We start from the raw sequence: 27,551 nt of genomic DNA on the forward strand, positions 1-27,551 counted from the left end.
AAATGATGCGTTCCTTCCAGTGCAACTACATAGGCAAATTCGTCTGCTCTTGGTGTCAACCAGCTGCTGTTTCCACAAACAGTCTTGAGCACTACCTGTTTTCCATAAGTCAAAACCCTGATGGAAGTTCATGTGTGGAAGGGAAATGGGGAAATTAGATTTCCCCTGAAGCAATGGTTATTATTCCTATCTGTCATCTGAGGCATTAGAATCAGCTGTGCAACTGGTTCTGCCCTGTCCTCTGCTCTTCCCCTTTCCACACCAGAAGCATCTCAGCTTTGAAGCAGTATCTGTAGAACAGAAAAATTTAGTCTTGCATGTGCCACCAAGCAGCCTATGTCCAATTCTGCATTCCTAATTCTCCTTGTTGTGCTTCTCAGCCAGGAAACTACACCACCTTCAACTGTAGGTGCCACTGAAGCAAGATGGACAAGACCCAGGTAACTGCAGGTATACTAGCCACTGGGTTTCCAAAGCCAGGACCCCAAAACAAGGGCCTGAAACAGTCTTCTGTAAGCCAAGCCAAGCCAGGCCAAGCTAGGCCTTGCCTCACCTCTTTCTCACTGAATTCAACTGCACTAGTCTTGTTATACTGTTTTGCGTCAAGCCTCAACATACAGTAGGGTCTGAGCAGCTCAGTAGGCAGCAGGATTTACCCCACAGAACAACCTTGATAATCTTTGGTGAGTATGCAGAATAAAACCACTATGGAAATATAGTACATCAGCCCCATGTGGTAGTAACAATCTCCTAGTCACTGTGCTGCTGGTGCAATTCACCGTTGTCCTAGTCTGGTATCCAGCACTGAAATCAGAGTAGCCTGCAAGGGCACAGGACTGCAGTCCTACAAGAGGCAAATCTGTCCATGCATTTCCAGGCTGGTGCAAGTCTGCTGAAGGCAGTGTTGCTAAGATGCATGAAGAGCTCGGTGGTGAGCCATTTCTGTGTATGCAATTTGCATGTTTATGGGATTCTGAATTATTGAACAGGAGTCTTTCATATAGATTTGTGTCATTCTCCAGTGCTGAGGGGCAGCTTGGTTTCAGCCTCTAGAAAATTCCAGGGCTTTCTTCTTGTAGTAAGGGGTTAAAATAAGCCACATGAGAGAGCAGCCAGTAAAAGTCTAAGCCTGATTACAAACAGATCTAATACTGTCATAACAAAAATCCTTTTACTGAGTCCAATTCTGACACTTATTCAAAAAGTAAAAATAATTTATTCCTACTGAGGAAGAGACATAATATCCATTTATATCTTGCAGTCCCAGTGATTATGAAAAGGATTGCCAATTCCCTAACACAAACCTCAGCTTTTTTGCAGTGTTCCTACATATTAGCCCAGAATAGGAGAGGAGAAAAAGGTGTTTAGTCTGCTAGCAGAGCATTCAGGCGGAGTGCTAGTTCTGGATCTCTACAGGAGGACCACATACTCATTGGTGCTAGGCTGACAAACTGTAATTACTATATGAAGAACTGGAGGCGATTTGGAGAATGCTCATCAGTGTAATTAAAAGTGAGCTTTTGCCAGCTACTTCCATTTTATATAGTTATAAGTCTATTATTTGAACAAAGATGAAATGGCCTTTGTATAGTACAAAATAGAAGAGGTATGAAAAAATGTTTAAAACCTACAAAAGGATGCTACCGGCATGCATTTGCAGGCATGTAATTATTCCATTACATGTATAACCTTTAAAAGAAATAATGGTATTAAAGACAGTTGAAACTGAGGAATACTGTCTTGGAAGAGATCAGATGCTATCTTGAATGTAGTGTTGTATGCATACACCATATTTCCATTAAGAAATTAATCCATACAACTTCTGTTTATGGTAATTATTTCATTGAAACGATTTCTGGAACTTACATAACCTCCCCCTCACACACGCTTCAGATTTATATAGCAGCTTCCTATTTGCAATATTGGAAGTATAGTTTTGACTACAACTTATTAAACCTCTCTTCACTCCCAGGAAGTGTTACATGTGTCACTAGAGGATCCTCTCCATGTGGTTAGCTGCACACATACATTTAGAATATTGGATTGCTCTTTTATACAGTAGCTGTTCTTCCCGAATACCACTGTTCACCCTGTTAGCCAGAGCAAATGGTATCGTGGTTTTTCTATCACAGTAAGTCATCAACTATTTCCACTCCTGTTGGGAGATCTAAACAGGACTGGTAGTGCACATTTGGCACAGTCCAATATACAGCATTTCCTCCCACCAAAGCTGCTTTGCATTCTTCCTCAGTGCTTGCAGAGCATCAGTCTAATTAGCAGACAACCATGTTCTGTGTGACTGGTGTTCCTTTTGAGGAAAAAAATCTAATTTAAATGGAGTGAATGGACTCCCCATTGACAGGTGTTTCAAAGATACTTCAGGAGAGGCAGCTCCCAAGCCCTCTGGCAGCTGGTGACAAACTCACTTCTACCCAGGAAGCTTCTTCCTGGGTACTGCTTAGCAAGTACGATCATTTCCCTCATCCTAGTTCCTACTATGCTTTAGGAAAGAAATTAAAGGCAAGAAGGAAGCTTCTGAGTGAATCACTTCTGCTGAGCAAATATGAGAGCATGAGAATCATCCCCATAAACCTAAGAGTATTTCCTTGGTTAATAATTCTACAAGAGACACCAACATAGTTACATCAGAGATAAAAGTATCCCTGTCCAGAGAGCTTCCAGTAGTGCCAGCATCCTAGCTTCTCCCAGGCCATTCAAATGTCCCAAACCAGACTGTTTTGTTCACCTCAAGTAGAGTACTTTTTCCAAATCTCCTTAAGTTGCTGCCTTTTATTAAAAGCACAGCGTGTGTATGCAATACATTATATTTACTGCTTTAAGGAACAGACTTTCTTTGTGCAGTAGATACCTGATCTCAAGCTTCTTCCTCTGGACAATTCCTGTCACCTAGATTGACTCTGGTTATAGTGAAGTTAGTCCATAGATAAATGAGAGCAAGCGTATCATTCTTACCTCACCTTAAGTAGATTATTTCATACGACTGTAGCAGAAGCACCAAAAGCCACCAAACTGCACAAAGAGTAAGGCACCACTTACCAAGAGAAGTAATGGAAGTAGGTCCAAAAGCTGGCCCCAGGCTTTGCTTCTGGGTGTAACAATGAGGCTATTTCGCAAACTGGACCCAGAAGCCAGACTGGACTCTCCCTCTTCATCTGATTCCCGGGGTCTGCATGAATACCAGCTGTTCCTTCCATTCCTTTTGCTGCTCTTGCCCGTTTCTAGCACATAAGGGAAATCCTGGCAGTCAGCCCAGCCACTCCTTGTGGGCTTAACAAATGGATTAGATTTTCTTCAACTGTGTCAGGGTAACAAAATGGACTTGTCAGCAGCAATTTTCCCTGAATAAAGTGAGTCTGCAGGTGACATCTTTCCAATCTTCCTCACTCTTACTAGTGATGCCTGGAGCCCAGATCCTTGGGGAAGGAAATTTTTGTCAAGTAGGCTGTCACCGATAAGAGAAAAGAGGAGAGTATCTCGGTCTACAGCAGAGGAGCAGACCCCACTGAGCTAGAACACGAGAGGCCACAGCTCGTATTTGCCATCTCCTGGGCACATTACTGACTCTGACCCCAGCTGGCCTTGTGGGTGCCAGCTCACACTCTCCTTTCATGCTCAGACCCCTTTAATACATATCAACACACATTGTCTGCCAGTCATGTTCTTTGCACTAAAATTGGTGCAAAAGACCCAATTTTTTTCCCCAAATCCTTACCCTTATCTACCAGTCATGCCCTCAATTTTCCCAAGAACTTCAAGGTAAGAATGACTATATACAGGAGAAATGCCTGCCACAGATATGGATGAAAGTAACCATAGAAAGCTTCTGTTCAGGAAGATATGGCATTAATATCTCCATCCCTAGAAGCAGATGGTGATAAGTGAACGGCATATTTGACATATCTGTAATAGTCACCCACCCAACCAAAAAAAGATCAGATCACACCAGCATTGGCTTAGATCTTCTTCCTTCAACACAGGAAAATCCATTTCCTCAGCACGGTGCCTTGTGCTTATCCTTACAAGCTGTGCTGTTCCGAAGAACCCACAATAGCTCAAAAACATATTTGCGTCAGCGTGTCATATTGAATTTTCACTTTTCAAATGTAGCATATGTGTATGATATTCTATATTACTGAGGTGAATTTGTCTTAAAATATTTTATGGGGTCTCTAAAATCAACATGTTCTCGTGAGAAAGAGGAAATACTCTGTCGGTGGGACTCCCTTCTTCATCCTGTCCTCTAGCACTAGAAAGACAGATTTATAGCAATGCTAGAAGAATATGATCAGGGAGTCAATGCCAGGTGTGTAGAACAGGTATAAAGTGGTTCCGCAGAGACTAGAATGTTATATGTAAACCCTTTACAAATATAGCACCGACCTTCCAGATAACTAAGGAACTAAAGATAGTCACTGCTATTTGAGGAGATGTTTCTGATGAAGGTGTGGAAGCAGTGATGACTTGCAGAGCAAAGTAAATCTACAGCCATAAAAACAATAGAGTGGAGTCCATCAGGCTTAGAAGGAGTTAAAGAGCTTGAAGTCCAGAAATTACCTTGAATTTATTTTTTAACTATGCATGGTTCCTCTGTGACATAAACTTTGCCTATACTGAACTTCCTCCAAAGTACCAATCTAATGACCTACAAATGAGACCAGAAAGTAAGATAGCTAAAAAGTTTTAGTGGAGGGTATTTTGGAGAGAAAAGTGTAGGATGGGGAAGAAACAGCTAGTTGCTGAAAGGTACTCTTCTTTTGGAAACACAGCCTCTTTCAGATCTCACCTATGCAGTTACAGGTTTAATGAAGTCAGAAATAGATCTAACACAGGAGGGAGGTGACAGAAGGAGGAAGACCTACAGCTAATCTTAGCTAGGTTGTATCACAGCTCTGTTGGCAGGGATAGCAATGAGCTATACATTTTGGGGGAGTCAGAAGTAAGATTGTGCAACTGACCTTTCATAAACTTACCACTGCTAAATAGATCCTGTTTATTGTTCTCCAGCCCTTGTCTTAGGAAAGATAACAGCCAGTAAAACCTCATCTGAGATGAATTCAGTTCTCCTTTGACTCCTTCTGCCTTAATCTTCCCCTTCTAGGCCATGCTTTTCTGTGACTCCATCTGTTCTCATGCCAGCTATATGAAAAAATGCAAGATAAAGACAAGTAGCAAAAGACTCTAGTAAAGTTGAGATATCCAGCACTACAAAAACTTACTTTTGCCAGTCTTTAGCTTTTCTTCAAAAAGTGAAGTTTTAAAGAGAAACCAGAAAGGCTATGTGAGTTGGACTACATATTTACTGATGTAACATTGCTTGAGGGAGCACCATTTGCCTTTCATCATTGTCAGATTTCTAGACTGATATATATTCGTGCCACGGTCAAGGCTACTGAATATGCAGGCCTGTAGGGCCCAAGTACCAAGCCACAGAAGTTAGGCACCTACTGGCAGCTGGGGGACCCAGTGATCTTCACTGTCTTTGCACTAGGGGACATGCCAGCTATGCAACATAACAGGTGAGTACAGCAGTCACGATCAACACGGGGTGATGCAGCATGTTCGAGAGGAGCATGCTCTGTGTACTCACAGTGAGAGCAGTTTTCACTCTGTCTTGTTCTGGCATTCCTTGTAGTCTAAAATCATTCATGCAGGAATGAACGATTGTCTGTGGGAATGAACCATACTGGATATTTGTTTAATTGAAGCTGACTGATGGAGAACAGGGAGCACCACGGATTTCTATATGCTGGCTGGGTTGGGGGTTTGCTTTTTTGCATTGTGGGAGAAGATGAAAGAGGGGTTAGAGTTTTTTACCTTAATACAGCTCTCAGCAGATGGGTCTCTATTTTGGGACAGCTGAAATCAGCGACAAACTAGTGAGCACTGGTGCTTTGGATGGTCAACAAGACTGAATGAACGTGAAGCCTCAGGTGCTTGTTTTAAGAGAAGATACAGTATTATGGCAATTTTAGGAAAGTTTGCACACCTTTGGACCTGTGGTGTCCAATCTAGTTAGCAACAGAGACTTTCAGTTTTTGGAGCTGAACACTTGTACTGTCTGTAACAGCAGTTTTTAAGAGAAAAGAGGCTTGGCTCTTTGGGATCCACAGCTGCAAAGGCCAAGGTAACATGAGTCAGAGGGTCTCTTTGCAGCACAATCCAGCTTTCTAAGAAGCCAAAAAGGTAGAGCTAACTCCTGAGCCAACGAGGCAGCTCATGCTAGCCAGGTTTGGCACAGGCCTCTCTGAAGTTTGTCACAGAGCAGAAATTGTTGCGGCCAAACTGTTCATCCACAGATATCCCCAGGGAAGTTGGAGGCAGCTCGCTGGAGGATACCTCTTGTCAGGAACAACGTTAGAGACAACTGAATAAAAGTCAGTCAGTTGTTTTGTCTCAGAGGAGAGGAAGCTGATGTTTCAGTTGACAACACAGGTTACTACTGGGTCAAGTACAGCTATCTCTGCATTTAAGATAGGTCTGGACTGTCAAATCCTTGCCTCTGGAGCATGCGTCCCAGCTAGACAGAGCAAGGCACTGACAGGCTCAGACTGTTCCCAGTCCTCCTCTTGCATCTTTGCTTGCCTTTGTCCTGTGCTGCTCCTCCGCACACCACTCACATACTGCTGGCAGCATTTACCTCAGTAGGCACTTCAACATGCCTCCCCCTCTCCATTTGCCTTTTTCTCTTTTGTACCATCCGACTCATCGTCACTCTCCCAGAACACCTTCCCTTCTTGCTGGCTTTTCTCTTCCAGTTTTTCTTTGGGGTGCAGCCCAAGTGATGACCATTTGCTTGGTTTTAAAGCAATACATTGCAAACACAACAGTTAACTGTATCCTGACAGACAGGAGAAATCATCTCTCTTCCTGATCACCTGCCTGCTCTGCCTAAAACATTGTTTTTTTTAGCAACAGTCTCTGCAATGGTTTGCAAGCCTAAGGAATGCAAGGTAGAGGACACGGAGGAAAAGACAGAAAGTCAAAAAGCAAGCTCTAGGCCTACCCTTTTAACTGAGGAACAATTACCAGCTATGAAATATTTAAAAAGAAAGAAACTACAGATCAGCACCCCAAAGTAATGAGTCTGAATCAACAGCCACCGGATTGAAGACACATTGCCTTCCTCCCTGTTTTCCAAAGGCAAAACAAACCTTATGCTTTCTGGTGTTTAACTCCTCAGAGACTGCATATTCAAATTTTATGTAGCATTGTTGACTTCTGAAGTCAGATTTGTTTAAAAACTAAATAAAAAGAAAGCAGAGAAAGAAAAAAAAAACATCAAAAGACTTACACTGACTTCAGAGAGGTACTAAATATCTCAAGACTTATTTTAAAGCTGCAAAGGTTGACAGCACCACAGGGGAATGAAATCCTGGTAGCCACCAGCCATTACAACCCTGCCAGGCCCTCTTCACAGCATCAAAAATAACGTCTTACCTGAAGACTTCACAGAGTTAAAAAGAGAGCTGCTTCCTAGAGCACTTACTTTGGGCTCAGAAGTGATAGCAGGGCCCTGAGACACTTGCCTTTTTCACCCAGATAAGAGCTCCTTTGTCCAGATGGCAATTAATACGGCCTCTTCAGGGTGAGAACAGGTCCATTTCTTTTATAGCCTGTCAGCTCTTCCTTTCCCAGCTCTTTCCTGGGTTATGTATGCCATGCTGTAAAGGCAAGGGGCTCACTTTTCACACAGATTTGCAAGGCATCAGATATGTGCAGGATCAAGAGGTGGAAAGAAAGAGGAAGATGAACAGGGATAGACTTCAAGATGGAATGCACTTTCTGTGGTGTGTGCCTGAGTAGGTCAAAAGAGGAAGAGATACAAGTTGTAAAAGAAGAATGTGAGTAGACCCGAAGTTGCAGCTGCACCTGGGTATTTGGGAAACTCATATGTAATAAGAGTAGTAAGATATCGTTCTTTGCCCACAGGGAAGAGAAAGTTAGCACTCTTGGAACATCCATTTACACTGTGTATCTATTGGGCAGTGCCTGCTCCTCATCACCTCCTTGGGCGCTTCTCCTTGGGTGTCATGGCCCTGGACTCATGGATCCCAAATGGCCTGGAGGCAGATATCTGCCAATGGGCATAATCAATACCTGGTAGTGGTATGTAAGCTGTGAGACTACTCCAGAGATATTGGGATCTCGGAAATTCAAGAGACTCTGGTTTGGTCAGAAAATAGCCAAGGTTAGTGTAAAACACACATGAGAAATCATGAGAACCAAAGTCAACAGCTGACTGTGCAGCTGCAAAGCTCGGAGCATCCTGATTCTCTGAAGAGCACTTGTGAGATGGTTTTTCTTAAAATGTCCATGGAACACTGAGCCTAAAGTCCTGTAACTTAATGCCACTCTTCCTGGCCCTGTTTCCCCAGTACTTTTCTCTTTGCTTCTATCCTGATAATTAGCTAACAAGGCATTGCATCTCTATACAAGCTTCTGTTTCTCAGGTTTTTGTCTGTACTTTTTCATTCCTCTTTTTCCCTATGTTTTCCCTCCCTGTTGTTTGCTTTCTTTATGTGTAATTAGCAAGCTAAGTGGTGCATCTGATGTTAGGCAGAGGACAGTGCAGACTGCGCTGGGAGTTGGGCAGAACAAAGAGCCAGGTGAATGGAAAGACTGGAAACCTGATGGCCCCTGTCCAAAGGACTGCTTGTACGGTATGGCTGTGCTAGAGCTTTGGGATATGGGGACATGGACCTCCCAGTAGCTTGCTGGGAAGTCCAGGTAAAACTCTGTGATTTGAAGGATCTTTGTCAAACCTAAGATGTCACCAGATAATTTTAGTCTGATGATTCAGCGTTTTCTGCAAAAACAAAATTTTATCAGAAAATTCCTTTTTCCTAAACACTTCTAGCTGGAAGCAGAGCAACAAGATATAGGAGCTTGAGTGTTTGTGTAAGTCTGCTTGAGTGTAGGCTCAAAAGTGACCTTACCACCTGCTTCAGTAAAAAGACAACACAGGTAGTTTATGTACACACTAGACAGACAGGTACTTGCCACATGATAAGTTTGAATATAAAAAAATGTAGTGAGAATCAGCAGTAACCAGGCTGGCAGGAGAGAAGGTATATGAGCTGGGTAGTTACAGAAATGGAAGATCAGGAGATGAATGTGGTATGTCACACAAACATGTCCCTTCTTTTCTAGCAGGATGCATGTCACAGGCAGGTACCTAGGGCATGGACAGAGATCAGAGAGGTAAAGCTAACGCTTTCTTCACCTTGCTACGTTCCTCCTACTAATCCTGTTGCTTCTAGGGAAAGATGCCTTTTGACAATGCATTGGGAGTCAAGGAAGCAGAAGAACTGAGCAGTTTGTTATATTGAACTAGCTGGGAGGCTGAAATGTGGTGGTTGTGAGGAGGATCATTGTTGTCTGTAATTTAGCTGTCTTTGTGGCCAATCTCTCATATTTTGAGAAAGACAAAGGCAATAAAATTCACATTTCAGAGTGACAGAAAGTGTGGCATGACCATTGGAAGAATAAGGGACCCCATGACAAGCCAGGAGACTTAGCTTTACTGCTTATGTCTGGGCTAGAAGCTACAAAAATATTTTTAAAATGAGATGACCCCATCTGAGCCCTGGGTCTCCGCAGTAGCACTGAGAACAGAGCTCTAAGTGCTGTTCCGCAGACTTGGAGACAGGGTGATTTGTGCCATCTGAGGGTTCAGCCTGCTTTGTGTCACCTGCTTTTCTTCTTCTCTTCTTCTTTTCAATACCGTTCATCTAGTACTTTTTTGCCTGCCACTGTGTCTCTTTTTAGTGACTCCTTTTCATTGATGAAGGTCAGGGTGTTCAAAGTTGGCTGTTGATTTGTGCTGCCTCTGACACCTCAAGGGTCCACAAGGAACTGTTTTGAAAGGATCTAATTTCCAGAAGTGCTGAACAGGTCTTCCTAGGTTCCAGTGCTATGGTAGTTGCCCAACAACCCTGAAGATGAGGCTCCTTAGAAATATTTCCAGGCAAGAGACCCAAGAGTATGTCACTCAAGATTAGCGAACAGTTTTGGAAAGCTCAGTCTAGCATTTCTTTCTTTGGATGAGTTCTTTTGCCTTTCTCATCTAATAAACACATTTTTAGCCTTTTGTTTTCCTATTTTCCTTAGGTTCGTTATTTATGTTTTTGTTTTTCTTTGCTGTGATCTCTTCCTACTTTCTGTTCTTCTCACGATCACAGCCCACCCTCTTGTGCTTGTCATGTCAGGTTTTCTCTACTGTTATTGGCAATCCCCAGTATTGATGTGCTAGGGCCATTTTTGTGCTTAAGAGAGGCTTCAGGAGAAATGTCTGCAGAGTTAATTCAGCCATTGCCATGAAAAAAAAATCAACTTCTTTGCATTTAAATTTTACAGGAACCATATCTAAGGAAACACATCTAAGGAGATGTTTGTGTCCCAAACTAAATAAACATTAGAGACTGGCAAACCTATTTTTCATGAAATGTATGGGATCATGAGACAGATAATGACAGAAAAAAAACCTTCCCGTTCGTGTGCTTTTGACTGTTCTCTACAGTTTCACCTCAGCAGAGGGAAGAGTAAAGGAGAGGTATAAAATTGCTAGCCCCCTTATCTCCTGCTCCCCAACATCTCAGAGTGTAAAACATTTATGTAATAATCAGGTTTCTCTTTCAACATCATTGGGTGTCACCATCCCCTTGGAACAGACCTGAGTTTTCTGCTAAGTGAGCTGAACACTAACCTGTTTGTTTGTTTTTTTTTTCTTGCAGGAATGAAACTGTTTTACACCAGTTCTGTTGCCCAGCAGCTGATGCAGAGCAGAAGCCTTCATCTCCAGACTCCTCTCCAAGGTGGGAAGCTGCTGCTAGTGAGGTCTTTTCTTGTTCATCCTCTCCTGCTTTCTCATCACCCATTACTGATCATCCTGCCCCAGAAAAAACTCACATATTATACACCCCGACCCAATTCCACCCTCCCTTATGCCCCACATCCCCAGCACTGCTGTCCCTTTCTTTTTGCTTACAGAGATTACTCCTTCAGTGTAATTGCTCACAACCCATCTCTGGCCTTCACTTACACACCCCTGTGTGCCTCCAAACACAAAGTTTCAGCCTCTCTTTCAACATCTGCTTTCATCAACCCACATTCCCCCTTGTACCTTTTTTTACCTTCCTGCATCACTTTGGCAGAGATATACACGTGCCTCACTCTTCTCCTTCAAATTAGTTACCCCACATTGTAAGGTGCCTGGGCACACAGTAGTATAGACCTTTAACCTCCAGCAAAAGTCACCAACAAAGTCAGAGTTCTGCCTAACACTGGCACACATGGTATCTGTTTCATCTCTCCCACGCACACCTGGGGCAAGAGTTGACCTCTCAGAAATGCCCTGCTGGGATCTCACTTGTTCACAACTACTAGGGCTGAGGCAGCCTGAAACAGAGGGGTGCAGTTTTACATAACACACAGCTGAAATGATTTGAGCTTGCCAGCGATGGTCAGTTATAGGCTGGTGCTATTAACCATTACCAACTTGTATCCAGTGCGGGTAGGGTTGGGCACACCAGCACTTAACACAGCTGTCCTTCATCAGTGGAGGACATCAGTGCCAAAAGCTAAGGGTCCAAGGAGTACATCAAAATTACTTGAGATGCACATACTGGATATAGTTTCCATGCTTGCCTTGTTCCTCCATTCTTGCCATCTCCTTTTCCACTCACAGCCTCTTACACCATTTCACAGACCTGCTCCTTTTTGTCATGCCTCGTCAGCCTTCTGTCAACAGTAAACAGATTTCTCTTTAAAGATTTCCCTCATCACACTGCAAGACTTTTACATCTGGCATTTGGCATCAGTATAAGAAGCCCAAGTTACAGGGGAGGGCTCTGGGCAGAATGGGGCAGCTGAATTGCAGTAGTGAGGCTACATCATTTTTGAAATGATATTTCTCTTGCTTGTTCTGCTCACTGGAGCAGGCTGTGATTTCTGATTTCCTTCCAAGGAAAAGTGTAAGTGCTAGACAACTGTGAAGAGAATAGGCATACGTGCACATGGGTATGTTCAAAAGTAGGCCTCAGCCACACTTGAAGACAGGGTAAAGGAGCAGGACCCCTCATTCCCCTTTGTGTATGAGGATGGAAGGGTTAGCACCCTGTGCTGAGAGCTCTCAAGGACTGGGAAAGTTTGTGTGACAGCCCTGTGGGATGTCTGCAGCTGCATCTCAGTGTCACATGGGGAGGTACTGGCAAGGAAAAGGAAACAACAGAGGTTGCTGTGGTAGGGACAGCCACCTCTCCCTTGCATTTCTCAGAAGAGAGGGTTTTGATCACATGCTCTGTTTTATCTAAACCAAGGCTCGATTTTGCCATAGCTAGCTGCCATCATACACTGATCCTTGACCCTGCCCCATTCTTGTCCCAGCCTCCATCTTATTTCTGATCAGCTCCCTTAGTCTGTAACATTTTCTTGTCCTACGAGGCTGTCATTCCCACAGTGCCTTAAACACTAGGTGAATTTTTGTCATGCTCATGTGTCATATTTTCTTTTTCCAGCCTAGTGACTCCCAAAGACCCTACCCATCCCTTGAGCCTCAGTTCACCTGCCCTCTGTGTACTGGGAACCACCAAATTTCTCACCTGGGATTTGGCATGTAAATCAAAGAGAAAACAATCATTTATTCCATTAATTTAACAACTTGGAAAATTGCATCCAAAGATGCAGAAGGTCAGAAGTGGAGATGAATGACACTGACCCGTTGACCCAGCATGTTGCATCCGGGCTTCCAGTTGAGGGCCCTCTCATACTGCTCTATGCTGTCCTTTTTGTGTCACCTAGACCGTCTTTTTCAGCTTGTCCCACTCTGTAGGTCCCCTGCTTTCCTTACTTTCTTTACACAGCTTTCTCTTTACCATTTCTAATGCCCCTAGGCTAGACCCTAGTAGCAGACTGAGCCTGTCTGTGTGTGATGCACTATTCTGTGTAGAGACAGACGTGGTTTAAACCACCATGGCTATTTGAAGACAAAATATTCAAAAAGTCTTTTGCTTTTTGAAAGAGAGCAGCATTTATATGTGATCCCTGTATGCGGTGGTGTCAGGTGAGAAGAATATTCCTGCTTCCCACACTGTGCCACTGGAAAGGCAGAGAACATGCGGGACTATTGAGATCAGTGGTCAGCTTTGTGTTGGCCAGACCACACCTCCTAGCCTCCACTAGGTCCTGCAGTCTTCCATGGGCACCCTTCATTCCTGAAGTTACATATACAGTGCAGTGAGGAGGGCAAGAGAAATGCAGAGCAGGAAAACCACAGGGTCACCATGGAGCTCGTGTCTGTAGCTGATAGCTGTGCTGCTCTGGAATAACTCAATACACCGCTGAGAGAAGCTCATCAGATCATTTACAGAGCCCATCACCCTGCTCAGATCATGAGCAGGCTCCCTGTTGAACCAAGGCAGAACAAAAGTCAATCAAGACCGAAATATGTGGGTCAGAGAGCCTGAATAGGCAATCAGTTCCTGGGTGAGCCAGGAATATCCCTAAATAAGCTCATCAGGACTCCCGATGGGAGAGCCTGGGACACAGGAGCTCCCTGTACAGCTCTCCTGAGCACTGCTGAAGGGACAACCAGTCACAAGTGGTGCTTTGGTGAATTCGATAAACCAGCTTGGGTTTATTCTTTCTTTTCTCCCTCCATGATCAAGCGTTTCCCTAAATGAGATAAATCCTGTCAGAACTGATGCCACTAATAACCATCAACCGTCTAGTTTTAATTAGAGTTTGCTTCATTAATGCCCCAACTCCTCTCTGCACAGCAGATTAAATAATGTACTTGCAGCTCATTTACACAAACCCCCAAACTGCAGGGCTGAGCTGCAATCCTTTAATTAAACAGCCCGGCTGATCCCTACCACTGCCTCGGCTCATCAGTCTAAGCCGATTAAAGAGAATAGGGACTAATAAAGAGCATAAACAGGGAAGTGACTCTCGTCTCTTCAAGGGACTTGGAGACTCCAGCAGCGATCGGCTGCTGTCTCCTCCTCTGCCAGGAGCCTTTCCTCAGCCCTCATCACTTCCTTCTGGGACCTGCGAGAACAGCCCTGCTTCAGGGAGAACCCAGCCTCATCTCAGGCGACAGAGGAAACATGGGCAGCAGGGAAGGTGAACATAAAGAGGGGTATCTAGTTCAAGGCAGTAAGAGGAGCGATTGCCTGACTGCAGGACAGAGCAGTGAGAGCAGCCACACAGCTTTGATGGGGCAGAAGGAAAAGAAAACAGTAGGGTCAGTTGTTGGGATCAGCCTGGGAAAAAAGTTTGGTTCTGCTTGTGTTTTCTGATGGTCATTGTCCATTGTTCTTGTGTGGTCTTCTGTTGTGGTTTAGCCCGGCTGGCAGTCAAACACCACACAGCCGTTCGCTCACCCTCCCCCCTCCCTCTCCGGGATGGGGGAGAGAAACGGGAAAGTGAAGCCTGTGAGTTGAGATAAAGACAGTTTATTAAGACAGGGAAAAGAATAACAACAATAATAATAATAATAATAGTATTAATAGTAATAATGTGTACGAAATAAGTGATGCACAATGCAATTGCTCACCACCCGTTGACCGATGCCCAGCCTATCCCCGAGCAGCCGGCCACACCCCCACCCCGGCTAGCCACCCCTATATATTGTTCAGCATGACATCAGATGGTATGGAATACCCCTTTGGCCAGTTTGGGTCAGCTGTCCTGGGTCTGTCCCCTCCCAGCTTCTGCTGCATCCCTAGCCTGCTCGCTAGCAGGACAGAGAGAGGCTGAAAAGTCCTTGGCTTGGTGTAAGCACTGCTCTACAACAATTAAAACATCAGCATGTTATCAGCGCTTTTCTCATCCTAATCCAAAACATAGCACCCTGCCAGCTACTAGGAGGAAAATTAACTCTGTCCTAACTGAAACCAGGACATCTTCCCTGTGGTTTGTCCTACTAGGTTTCTGAATCTTTCTTTGCTACCCATCCAGCAGGAAAGGCCTTGGCTTCACCTGGGTGGGAATGACTGGGAGCAGATTGGTGTCTAACTGCTCAGCAGAAGCCAACTTGATGAGGCAGTTGTGATCATTCCCACCCATACCGTTCAACTTTGCTTCACTGACTGCCACAAGCATTGCTCTCCCCCTTCTCCCCTCTGGTGCGTGAATTCATTATTGAGGGATGGGGGTGGAGCTGAGTGTCACAGTCCCATGAGTTTAGCAATGTGAATTTCCCACCTGGTTGCTGTGCTGGCTTGCACCGGTGGTCAGCAAGACTGGTGCTGCGGGCCAGGAGCTTTAGGAGACAGATTTGATGCAACATCTTCTGCCCCCAGGAAGCGCAGAGCCAAAATACAGTATGTGGTGATGGCAGCACCAGGCAGGTTCCTGTTGCTGAGCTCTTCTTAGGGCTTCCCCATTTCCAAGTATAGTGCAAACCCTGGACAAGAACCACCACTTTCTACAATGGATCTGTACACTACTGGCTTCATGATCATATCCCATCTTTCAGGTTGGGCTTCCACTGGGGATGCCAAAGATCAGGCTGAGTGGAGTGAGGAGACTCCATGAAGGCAGTAGGAGCTAACCCTGCTCCTTTGCTGAGGTGCTGATTAGACTGTGATTTAGCCAAGCCCTATAATTTCATAAAGCAACTGCTCTTTTTCTTGCTGGCTTCTGCCTGTTAACGGCAGGGTTTCATTCTAGGGATTTGAATAGCCTAGTAATTGCATTTCCCGCTTCTCCCAGTCTCACAGTGGAGACTGGCATCCCAGAACAATGACCTTAAAATGTGTCCAGCAGCAGCCCAGCTCTAACAGGATTACATACCATTTGCCTTTGTGTGAGGTAATAGGGCTGAGATGAGAAAGATTTGTTTCTATTAGAGTAATGAGAGGAAATGATGGAGTCACAATTGGAGGGAACAGTATATTCATTCAATTGCCTTTCATAGGCTTTTCGGAGCCTGCTTCTGGCTTGCCTGTGATGCTGAATAGGAAATCAGCAGAAAATCACCTCTTCTCCAGTGGTGAGAAAAGTTCTACATAAAACATTAAGCACCTGGGGCAGGTCCACTTTGGCAATGGTCATGGGGATGACACGGGGGTGCTGAATGATCTTGTCACAGAGGAGAATAGATGGGATCCAAGTATAATTGTGCGAAGGGCAGGATCAGACCTCAGATAACTCTTTGGGAAGGGATGTTGCTTCACCTGTGTATTTGTGAGAGAGATGGTCCTTCCTACCTGGAAGAAGAGCAGGTAAGAGCTGACCTGCTTTTAAGGCAAAGGAGGCAAAGAGTACTCCCAGAGAGAGGTCAGGGTTCTAAGGATTGTCGTGTGGAAGGGCTTGGATGTGGACTGAGCAGGAGAGCTAGGGTCTGAAATGTCCATGGAAAAGTTGAGCTGGCTCTACTCAAATTTGTACATAATATTTTCTCATGAGATGTAACTTTCCAGTATGGAGAGTGCTGCTTAGTTCAGGGCTGAAATATGATCAGTACAACTGGCAAGTGTTTGCTTCATGATTATGGACCAATTAAGTTGTAACTCAATATAGTTTAAACTTCAGACAGCTGTGTACTCATTTCTAAAGTGCCTTCTGCATTAGTCACCGTCACAAATTGGTTACTGCCTGGCATCACAGCACCCATTAGTGGCGAGGAGACATGTAAGCCATTGGCTACATCCCCAAGCCAGCCTTCCCTGCATTTCTGGTGAAACTCCCTCATGCCCTGTTTCTGACTTACCAAAGTACTCAAATGGAATAACCTTGTCCTTGCTGGAAGAGGAATTATGTTTGTTGCTCCATTGTTGCATGTGGGAGGGTGAAAAGTGGATGGACAGATTTTGGACAGTTCTTTGAAATCAAACCTTCAAACACCTTTTTTTCCAGCTGAGCTGCATGACAGTATGCTATCCCTTAAAAAGCACACAGTTAAAAAAAAATCTGATTTCCGTTACTTCTGGAAGTCTGCTGTCTCTGACTCGTCATATATCTTTATCTGAACTCTGTTCAGAGAGAGAACGTGCATTCGTTCTGTGTCCTATGAAGTCATGCTAGAAGACATTGGCACAAAAGAGCCATGCATATTATCCACTACACCATCACAGCATCATGTCTTTCTTTGACTCCCCCCTGCTGTAGCCCAGGAACATTTCTCCTCTCAGAATAGCTCTTACTTTGCCCTTGGGTCATGCTAGGTGCTCTACCAGTCAAATCCTCCTAAGAAAGCCACAAGGTTGTATTTGGTTTGTGAATGCAGTAACCCCTAAGACTGAAGCCCGTGAAGTTGATAGGAACTGACCTGTTCTCCAAGTCAATTCTCCTTTTTAGATACCACTGAAGCATCTTGAAAACAAAACCAACCAACCAAAAAAAAATCAAACAACAAACAACCAAACAACAAAAAAAAACACAAAAACAAACAACAAAACAAAACAACAAACAAACAAAAAAACCACACAACTTGAGTTTGGTGGGGAATGATTTTCCACCAGTATCTGTCACTCTATAGCCATTACAGAAGAACAGATGAGCTGCACGTTATGACTGACCCTGTGAAAGACTGACCTTGCCTAACACAAAGAAAGCAAATCCAGTTCATGAAATGGGAAATTGGCCTTTTTGGTTTAGGATTGCTGGCAGGATATTGGTGGCAGGATATTGGATATATAACCTGGAGGTCAGTGCTTCCTCTCATCTCAGAGGTACTCAGTAGCTGTGGCCCAGGTGTGAAGCACGATAATGATTCTAGGCTGTATCACATCAGATCTATAACCTACCACACAAAACAGCACAATAACTCCGACTAATTGGCCCCCAGCTTGCAGTGTCAAATGCAAGCTCCCAGAATTAGTGGAACACGGAGGCTGAATTCTCCTCTGATTCTTAATGGAGAACACTTCAGGTCAGGCTTACAGCACCTGGACACACCAGTGTAAAGCAAGCCTCCACAACCGTGGTCTGTGCCTTGTGTGCTCTGAGGACAAGAGACTTTATATACAACACTCTTCAGCCTGACTTTCATTCATGCTGAAGCTATGCACAGCACTGTTTTTGAAAACACACAGCAGAAGTTTGAGCAACATTTCTGCTTTGTTAGCACATCCCGTTTGTGCTTCTTTTCTCATTTCTGTTCCTTATTGAGGTCACAGGCATGAAGAGAGGATTTTTTCTGCTTCTTAACAGCTCATCTACTTCTTATTCTTTCCTCCCTGTAGACTTAATAATCCTCTGTTCAAGATATTACAACTGGAGTTTGTGGAGATGCTGCAAACAGGCAGGGATGGGTCAGCAAAGTTCATATAAATATTCCCTAGGCTCACAGTTGTCTGAGTTTTGATTTCAGTTTGACACAGGGGTGTGGGCCAGGAGTAATGTCTGGACCCAGATCAGAACTCTTTCTAAGCCTGGGAGTGAGTAGATCCTTTCTTTTTATGAGTGTTTTGTACAGTCGGAACCAGCAGCTTTAATTGCTTTGTAGAGACCTAGGTCCAGAACCACAAAGGTATTTAGTGCATGTAGATTTAGGGGAAATGTTGAAACACAATTATAAGCAAAAAAATGTTTTAGAGAACATCCCTAGCATCATAGTTACCAACTACCTTGGGAATCTCTTTCAGGGAAGTATAGTTGGCAATTCTGGTACATGACCTGGGAGGAATGGCTCTTTCTGGAAGCATTTAAAGAAACAGGAGGTGAGTTTCAGATGCAGTGGCTCAGTCCTGTAAAGGAGATTCACCAGGATGGAACATTTTTGTACTATCTTCCAAGCAGATGTTTCTCTGCTTCTTCTCTCCAACAGCTGGTGCAACCACTTTCAGGCAAATTTGGAGAACATGAGGGTGGGGAGTTAAAGTGAGGAATAGATGGGCTCTTCAACAGGAAAAAAAAATCTCTGGCAGCAGCTGGGGCATTCCTGTCACGTTGGTTGCTTTATTTGACCTCTGTCAACACTTTTCTTAAGGAAGAAAGAAGATGGCAGGAGAAAGGTCAAAGGAAACCAGTCTGAAGTATCCTGTTTTGAAACTGCAAAGATACCATTCAGACACACGTGTTTGCTGAGAGCCTGAGGCTGTATCCAGCCATTTCCTGGCCCCTTGCTTCTGTTGCCTATGTGGATCCTGCTCTAAGGGAATTCAGACTTGGATTTAAGTACTCTTCTCCTGCATGTGACAGCACTTTCCATTTCTTGGGCCGCAAGAGCGGTAATGTCAGTGAGAGGTCATCATAGCCAAACCCTGCAGTTGTGGGAGCTACTTTCACCAGCTATTTAAGTGGTGTTTAAGCTATTAAGCTATCAGTTTGTTGCTTTAATATTGGGTGATTTACTTGTGACTTGCAGATAAACCTCATGTTCTCTCCCGTGTGTTGCAAAGAATTCCCTGTCCATAACATGGCAACTTCTCAGTACCAGTGGAATGCAACATTAACACCTTCTGTATCCTGTGCTTTCTGTGTAATGATGCCACAGAGCTGCGTGAGAAGAAGCAATGGCAGCTTTGGAAGTAGTCCTGTATCTAGCACTGAAAAATGGGCACAGACGGCTGATAAAGTCATAGCAGATGGACTGTGGTGGAACTAACACAATTCATTCTAATCCCCTACTGGTATCAACTGACCTGATATGCATCAATCAATATCCTGTCCCCACCCCTAAAAATGGTCCATTCCAGATCTTTTGTGAACGAAGGTGCATTATGTGGAACTCAACAGGTGGTTTCTGTGGACCCTCTGTCCACACACTTCTTCATGGCTTACAAGGCAGAGAGAGAGATGGGGCAAGTACGTAGTGAGAAATTGGCAAAGTGATGAGAAAAAAGCCATTGAGAAAGAAAGGGGAAATAAATAAATAAATACTTAGCTTAATAATACTTAGCTTATTTATTTATTTTAAATAAATACTTAGCTTAAGAACAAAAGCAGTGCTGCTGAAAGGAAAGGGGATGGCAACCATACCACACAGAGAAGGAGAACAAAAGAAGAGAAGATAGCAGAAAAAGCAGAAAGTTAAAAAACGACATAGATGAAAGAAGAAATTGGAGGGAACCAGAACATAAGAACAGAAGACAATGAGCAAGTCCTTTGACCAGAATATTCCTATTCATGCCAATATTCTTTGGCAGTTACAGGAATGAGGCTCTTTTTATCACACATTTTCTTGCAGTCTGATGTCAAACCAAGGGGCTGTTGTCTTTTCTGTGCTCTACAATACTACAGTACTGTGCTCTACAATACTAACTCACTCTTGTGCAGGTTCATCTTCTCGCCATCCACATGGGGTAGGTCCTGTGTTTGAATACAATAAGCTCTCCTATTGGAAACACATGACTATGCTTCAGAGTTCCTTCTTCTGCCTGGCAGGCTTTCAGATCCTCCAGGAAGAACTGAGGAGTCTGAGAGGCCAAAGAGGAGCACACTGTACGGCTGCTCAAATCATTTAATAGAATATCCTGAGTTGGAAGGGACCCACAAGGGTCATCAAATCTAACTCCTGGGCCCACACAGGACCACCCAAAAATCAGACCCTATGTTTGAGAGCAATGCCCAAGTACTTCTTGAACTCCAGCAAACTTGGTGCCATGACCACTGCCCTGGGGAGCCTGTCCCAGTGCCTGACCACCCTCTTGGTGAAGAATCTTTTCCTAATATCCAGTCTGAACCTCCACTGTTGCAGCTTCATGCTGTTCTTTGGGTTCTGAATATAGCTGGATAGCTGAGGGAGAGGGGGTAAAAATGATAGGAGATTTTGGAACTGTCCCTGTTCAAAACTGCAGAAGAGCTGGGGTCCATCCCATCTTCTGTGAGGAAAGATCATCCTGAAAAAAAGCATTAAGACATAAACAGGAGTTGAGACTGAGTGAGATTTGGGTGCTTAATACCCTCATGCTCCATTCAGAGATTGTGGATGGAGAATCTGGATGGGGCCTGGAAGGTGAAGTGTAGTGCAAGGATACTGCTAGTAGGGTGGAAGGAGCAGAGTATGGGATAAAGACAGAAGCAAGCAGGCCTCTGTGTGCAGAGAGGGGCTTCTTGGTTCCTACCAGTACATGTCCTAAAAATGGAAATGCCTAGCCCATTTCCTAAAGCCTTCCACTCAAACCTTTTCTCATTGCTGTACATGGTAACTTGCCATTGTACTGGCTAGATGGAAAGTTAGTGCAGAGGGGAAACAAAGGAGAGAGGCAGGACTAATGGCTAGAGGGAAGTTTGTAAGCTGTCTAATGAGGGTACTGAGGATACAACATTAGAGTGGACAAGACTTACCTTTCCTTTTTCAGTTCCCAGAGCTTTTTGCATTAGCATGCAGTACTACTGCAGCAAGCCTGCCTTAGGAATTGCCAATATGCTATATAAGAGCAAGTAGAAGTGCTGTTCAATTCTGGGTTAATTTTATAGATTTAGGTCTCACTTCCCATGAGAGTTGAATTTACTCTCCTGGGTATCTGAAGACAAGTCATCAAGAGGGTATGTAGGTTATTTAGTCCCTACCTAGTGGTCCTGCTTTTCAAGGCTGTCAAGTTCACGCAAATGTCATTGAGGTGAGATGTAAGTTAAAGACCAGTTTGCATGTCTGCAAATTAGGCTCTTTTCTTTCTAGATTGAGGAACCTGACTCTGGCCACTCAGTCTGGAAATTTACAAACAACTTATAACTATGTCTCGTTGGTAATTTGGTTCTTTCCATATACAGTTTGCAACGCTCTCCCACAGGGAGCTATATTTGCTTGGTGACAAGAACTATGTGTCACCTTTTTTATGTCCCATACTGGTAAGTTGCTGCTTTCCCATAAATAGGTTGTGCTGCTGTTATTATTGCCTGTGTATCTGGGTTGACTGCAATCTCTCTCATCCCAGCTGTTGGGGAAAGAGGGAAAATGAGGACAGGCTGCTGTGTGTACATGTTGCTGGTACTCTTCTGCACATCTTCTTGGGTGAGTGGCAAAATGTAACAGATGCCTGTAATTTCCCAGGTTACACTAATGCGAGAGTAGAAGGTCAAGATGCACAGAAATTGATTGTGCGGAAATGCATTGTGAAAATTATTGCTGTGCTGTTATAGCACAACTGGATTTGATAAGCATATCACGGGTTGTCTTAAAAATATAGCATACAGGACTACATCCTCCATTGACTTTGGTACAGTCCACTGGTGTAACACCATTCAGCACCAGCCATGGTTCTACTCAACAAAACAATAGGATTGACTGTGTCAAGACAAAGTCCTGTGTTTCTTAACTATCTTGTCCCAAAACATTCATGTCTGAGTACAAAGTATAGGGATGGGAAACGTTTTATTCCTCATAGGGAAGAAAAGTTGAAGTGGCCCTGGAGGAATCTGAGTTTATATGTCCAGATGTGGAAGTTGCTAAGACATTCTCTTTTCCAAATAGGAATGAAAAAAGATAGAAAAGGGATTAAGGCCTCAGGAAAGAGAAGTCACATAAAGAGGATCAGGGTGTGAATGAAGCAGCAGTGACACAGTAGGCTAGAATATGGGAAAGTGGAGCTTTGTGCCTGCTGCACAAGACTGTGATGATAGTCATTGGTTGGGGAAAGGGGGAAGGATTACTAACCATGCTATTTTTATCATGGTCTTCAGCTATAAGCCAACCCCAAACCCCAGATCTGAACACACTGGTAAAGTTTAAATCTGGATCAAATCTGCTTTCCTGAAGCTGGTGAATAATGTTTTGAGTGTCTGTATGGAGGATGGTAGTCTGAGTCTGTGTCACTCTTTATGTTGAGGAGGACAACTGGGCTTCCTTCTCGTTGGTCTGACACAAACAGTGGCCTTCTACTGGGTTGTGGTGATCACAAAAGCTGAGACATTTGAGAGCAGCCACAAAATGTATCTGGGTTACACAAAGGTCTTGTGAATCGTCTCCCTCACTGCCTTCGGTAGGCAGTGACCCCAGTCGCTTAGGAAAAAGCCCAGAGGGGCAGTCCATCCCTGGGGGTCTGTCACAACAGGTGGAAAAAGAAAACCACGGAAGCCCTTGCCTAGATCTATAAATCCCAAGAGCTGTGTGCCTGACCTGACAGGTAGCTGGAATAGGAGAGCAGTGGGCTGAGGGGATATGCAAGGTTTCCTTCCCTCATAGAGGCTCTGCTGCCTCCCAGCCCTGAATTCATCTCATTTTAGCAGTGAAATTCTATCTTCTGCATGATTGCACCGGCAGGCTTTTGTCAGCGAATTTGGTGATGTTCAAACCTGCCTCAGGGATGAGGAGCCAAGAGATCTGAGTCGAAGTGGCAGAAAGACTGCTGCTGAGAAGCCAAGTTTCTCTTTCCTGGGGTGCTGAGTGGGCAGTAACACTAATGCAGGATGCCATCTGTTTTTTCCTCCTCTAAAAGGTCGTGTTTACCAAACATTGCAGAGGCAACAGAGGTCTGGGGTTAAAGTCAAAGTAATTAAACCATGTAGGGCTGGGGCCTCCTGTGCCTTCAGTGTCCATTTGGTGCTTTTCACACCTCAGTAGTAAGTACAGGTGCCCTGTTTGACTCAGCCACAGGTAACCCCTCTGCAGTGACAGGCTGTGGGACCTCCTCCCAATCCAACCTTCAGAGACAGCACTGAAGCCACCACCTAGGGTGTCAAGCACCAAGGTGTGGTGGGCAGCTGGGGAAAAGGGGCTGTACTTTCTAGGCTGAGTCCTGTGCTCCTGCAGCTGGTGAAATAGCAGATGTGGCTGGGAAGGGAGAAGGAAAGAGAAGTATGTTGGAGAGGTGGCCCAAGTTTCATTCTAAGGTGTCACCCAGACAGACATAGGAGCTATATGAAAAATATATATATGTGAGAACGGTACCACCTGGCATGGCTGGCCTTGCACCATACATACCACCTCTTGTTCAATGGGAGCTGCCTTAGATGTTCCAAGTCACTGTCTGCAGTAACCTGTCTGTCTGAAGAAACAGAGATGCTAGCCCTCAGGTGGCTGAAGCTGGTCATGGAGAGCCTGCCCCTCAGACAGACAGCCCACCCAGCTTGTTACCTGAACAATCATCTTTGCACCACAAGGGCAGGGAGTGCATCAGGAAAGTTTAGCTGCTATACTACTGTTCTGTAGCAATAGACACAACAACACAACAACATGGAAGTTACCCAGTACATGGGTATCACGTTTAAATATCGAATCTGAAGTGGGGGCCTTGATTTTGGCACATCGGACCCTGTGGAAGTTTGAGACATTTGTTAGTATTATTACATATTCAACCTGCTTAATATACATCTTGCCAAAACCACTTTAAGCAATGTTGAAAAGATGTTGCCAGTTTCAGTCTGTGCTAAAGGATGTTAAATTTAATTCATTTCCAATATATTAAGCATACTGTACTGTCAAGTCTATTTTACAGGTGTGTGTGCCAGCCTTTTTATGAAACAAGTAATATATTCTGGGATGGGTAATGAGCTTGGTTAATTATCATTAATTCCTCTTGGGTAAAACTAGTGTGAGAAGATGGCTTGGTGCCACTGCTTTGCAAGGTGTTACGTGAATGTAGACAAAATCAGAATCTTGTTCCTATTTTGGTCTGTGTTGGGGGAGACTGTCTGAGAAAGCTGCAGCTCGGCTGGCAGGGGATGATTTGCCAAGATCAAGTTCCAAGTTCCCTGCCTCTCTGGCAGGAGACACTTCTGCCTTCCATCATTTTCAGCATGCTCCCAGAGAGCATTGCCTCCAAGTCACCCTAAAACCTGAACTTAAAAGCAAATCAAAAGCAATTCTTCTGCACTCAGACACCCAGCATGTCAGAAATCTCTGAACCTTGAAAAGATCCCATAATATATTACCAAGCCTGTCTCAGCCATTTTTCATTGAATTCTGATCAACCCATTCACCATATGTTATGGGTGTCCTCAGGGAACACTGAAATGAAATAAACTGAAAAGGCACTTTGGACCCTGCTAAGTCAGCAACTGTGTGTTTTTTTTTTCTTTTTTCTTTATTTTATTTTTTTTTTCCTGAGGAAGGAGAGGAGAGAGAACAGGGGAAATGCTGAAATGTCTTAAGACAGAGTGAGATTAGTTTCTTGCAGACTTGGGGTCTGGACTCCTCTCTGCATATGTTAATGACCTCTTTTTCTAATACTCCATATGGTATTTTCTAAAGGTTTATATTCTGATATCTCTGAAACTTTGAAGTCTCATATGGCTCTCAGGTCATGGTAATACTAATCAATTACAGCACTTCAGAGCAGCATATATGCATTAACCAGCTGATCCTTGTAAAAGGCTCTGTGAAATGGATTCATAAATTGTTGTGGCCCTTCGCAACTGGTCCACCTAGTCTTTGCCTCAGTTACAGGGCAGAGTGATGTACACTGGCCCTAAATACCATGGAGGAGGTGCTACACATGTGAAACAGCAATGTAGTCTTTTCCCAGAGTGCCAGAGAGACTCAAAGAGGAGTTGAGATCAGCCCCTGTAGTACTTTAGTAGCACCTCACAGCTATACCTTCCTCCTACCCAATTAGCTGGACCTTCTTTCATCACCACTGTACCTGCCAACAGGGCATCTGAGCATCTTCTTCTTGGGTGACTGGTTTCTTACATCTCTGGTGAAGTTCAGGAGAGCCGTTGCTATTTCTGTTACTTTGTTATTGCTCTTATTTATCTGCAGTATTTTTTCTTGTTGTAGGAGAGCAGGAGAAAAGAGATGTCCTTTGTGTCTTGACCACATGGGAGCTGTGTAGCTATGGAGTGAATGGTCAGTGAGAAAGTTCGGTTTTAATTTCTTACAGGTGTAACATCACTGTCCTTGAGAACAGTAGTTCTCTTGGCCCTACAGTCCTGTTTAGTCACTCAGCTACCTGTAAATATATTTCTGAGAAATTTGAAAATTACTCTCAGACTGCAAAATTTTTCTAATATTTGACAGCAAGGGCAAAGGAATGTAATGTCTGGAGCACCCAAATTCTGTGTTCCTGCTTATCGGAAATTTAGCTTGAAATTGTCCTGAAACATTTGGGGACAGTGGGCTGCATGTTCTTTCTCAAGTATGGGAATGTTTAAACCTGGCAGTCAGGATCCAATGAATAACCATGGTTCAGCTCCAAAGCTGGCAGTTTGAAGCACAGATCCTTGCCAAGCTGGAAATACATGTTTCCCACAGCAAGGAGCTGGTGAGGAGAATGCAAGGAAGTGCAGTTTCTTGATCTGTGAGAACTGAAAAGCAGTCAGATGTCTCCCAGGACACAGTATGATACAACAGCTCTGTACAGACACAGGGAGCTGAAACTACTAGGAATGGGCTGGTGGGCATCTCTGGCTTAGTAGTCTGTTATTACTGATTTGAGCTAGTATCAGTGATTTTTCATCTATCATCTCTCTATGATGATACATTCTTCTCTCAGTGTATTCATTATAGAAAACTTTCCTGAGAAATCTGTATCTAGAAGCCAAATCCCAGTAGTCTCATTTACCTGTTCTAGACACTAACAAAAATATGTATGGGTGCTCAGCTGAATTGTCTCAGTGAGAGCTTTTTCACTACCCTGTTTTCTTGAAAGAAGATTCGTCCCAGAACCCTGATATCCCTGTTTTGAAATGTGGTTTATGCTAGACTAGCTGTTCCATTTCATTTAAGACCTGAATCAGATTGTCTGTAGTCACCATCTTTGTTAACAAAACTGGTTTCTGTCTGCATCAGGAGTATACAAGTCAGCAGTGTAAAAGGAGGAGGAGATACCTGAAACAATTGAGAGAGATTTTCTACAGCCGATGAAATCTATTTGTAATAATGACTAAGCTAGTTGCTGTGGGTCGTAAAAGTCATATAGGAACATTCAGAAAGAAGAGAACAGCTGAATTTTTAGTCTTCCTTTTTTACCTGATTGCAAGTGATTTACATTAATATTACCACTTTTGATCAAACAGAATTCAAAGACATTACAAATCTTCTCTACCTGATTGCATGATGCGCAGAAAATTGCTTCATTTATCATGCAAGAGGAGCTGTAAAAAATTTGGAAGACAGTGGTATATGATACTTTAGGACAGCAAGTAAAGAACACTGATTACAGCTGAAACTGCAGGGGTGATGCTGGGATACAGAACTAAATTAACCTAGTTGGAGTTTGGCCAGGACATTGGGATTCACACCTTAGACTCTGCATGGGATTTTTAATTATTACAAGTGGTTAGAAAAAAATCTAATCCAAGAAACCAAATGTGCAATAGGACCATTCCTCTCCTTCATCACACAGCTAGAGCATTTAGTTGTTCACTGGGAGAGGGAAAGCAGCTATATCCCCATAATTTGCTTAATAACATTTTTTTCCAGAGATCTTCCATACTATAGTGTCTGTCATTATTTGTTTTCTTACTGTTATTTTTATTGTTGTTGTTACTATGATTACAATAGCCCGTGAGCCTTCACTTATTAATAAAAACTTCTCTACCAGTGCAGTTCAACTGTGTCATTCAGGACAGTGGCAAAAAATCGGGATCATTAAGGTTTTAGCCTGTATTTCACTGCAGTATTAGTCTGGATCTTTAGAAGTGTATTTTGTCTCTCCCATATGGGGGCCTCATCCATTGCTGTTAACATGCAAACATTCAGG

The 27,551-nt window shown here is 43.8% G+C and overlaps 1 protein-coding gene across 7 annotated transcripts in view; it reads left to right on the top strand.

Moving 5' to 3' along the window:
• Positions 1–27,551, top strand: part of IQSEC3 (IQ motif and Sec7 domain ArfGEF 3) — a 99,374-nt gene that overhangs the window by 33,320 nt on the left and 38,503 nt on the right. For all 7 annotated transcript variants that reach the window (XM_040562051.1, XM_040562076.1, XM_040562071.1 and 4 more), the window contains exon 2: positions 10,755–10,835. In XM_040562051.1, coding sequence (XP_040417985.1) covers positions 10,755–10,835 — 81 coding nt within the window. The remainder of the gene's footprint in view (positions 1–10,754; positions 10,836–27,551) is intronic.

This window comes from Cygnus olor, chromosome 1 (genome assembly GCF_009769625.2).
Source record: "Cygnus olor isolate bCygOlo1 chromosome 1, bCygOlo1.pri.v2, whole genome shotgun sequence".
In the NCBI taxonomy this organism is placed as follows: domain Eukaryota; kingdom Metazoa; phylum Chordata; class Aves; order Anseriformes; family Anatidae; genus Cygnus; species Cygnus olor.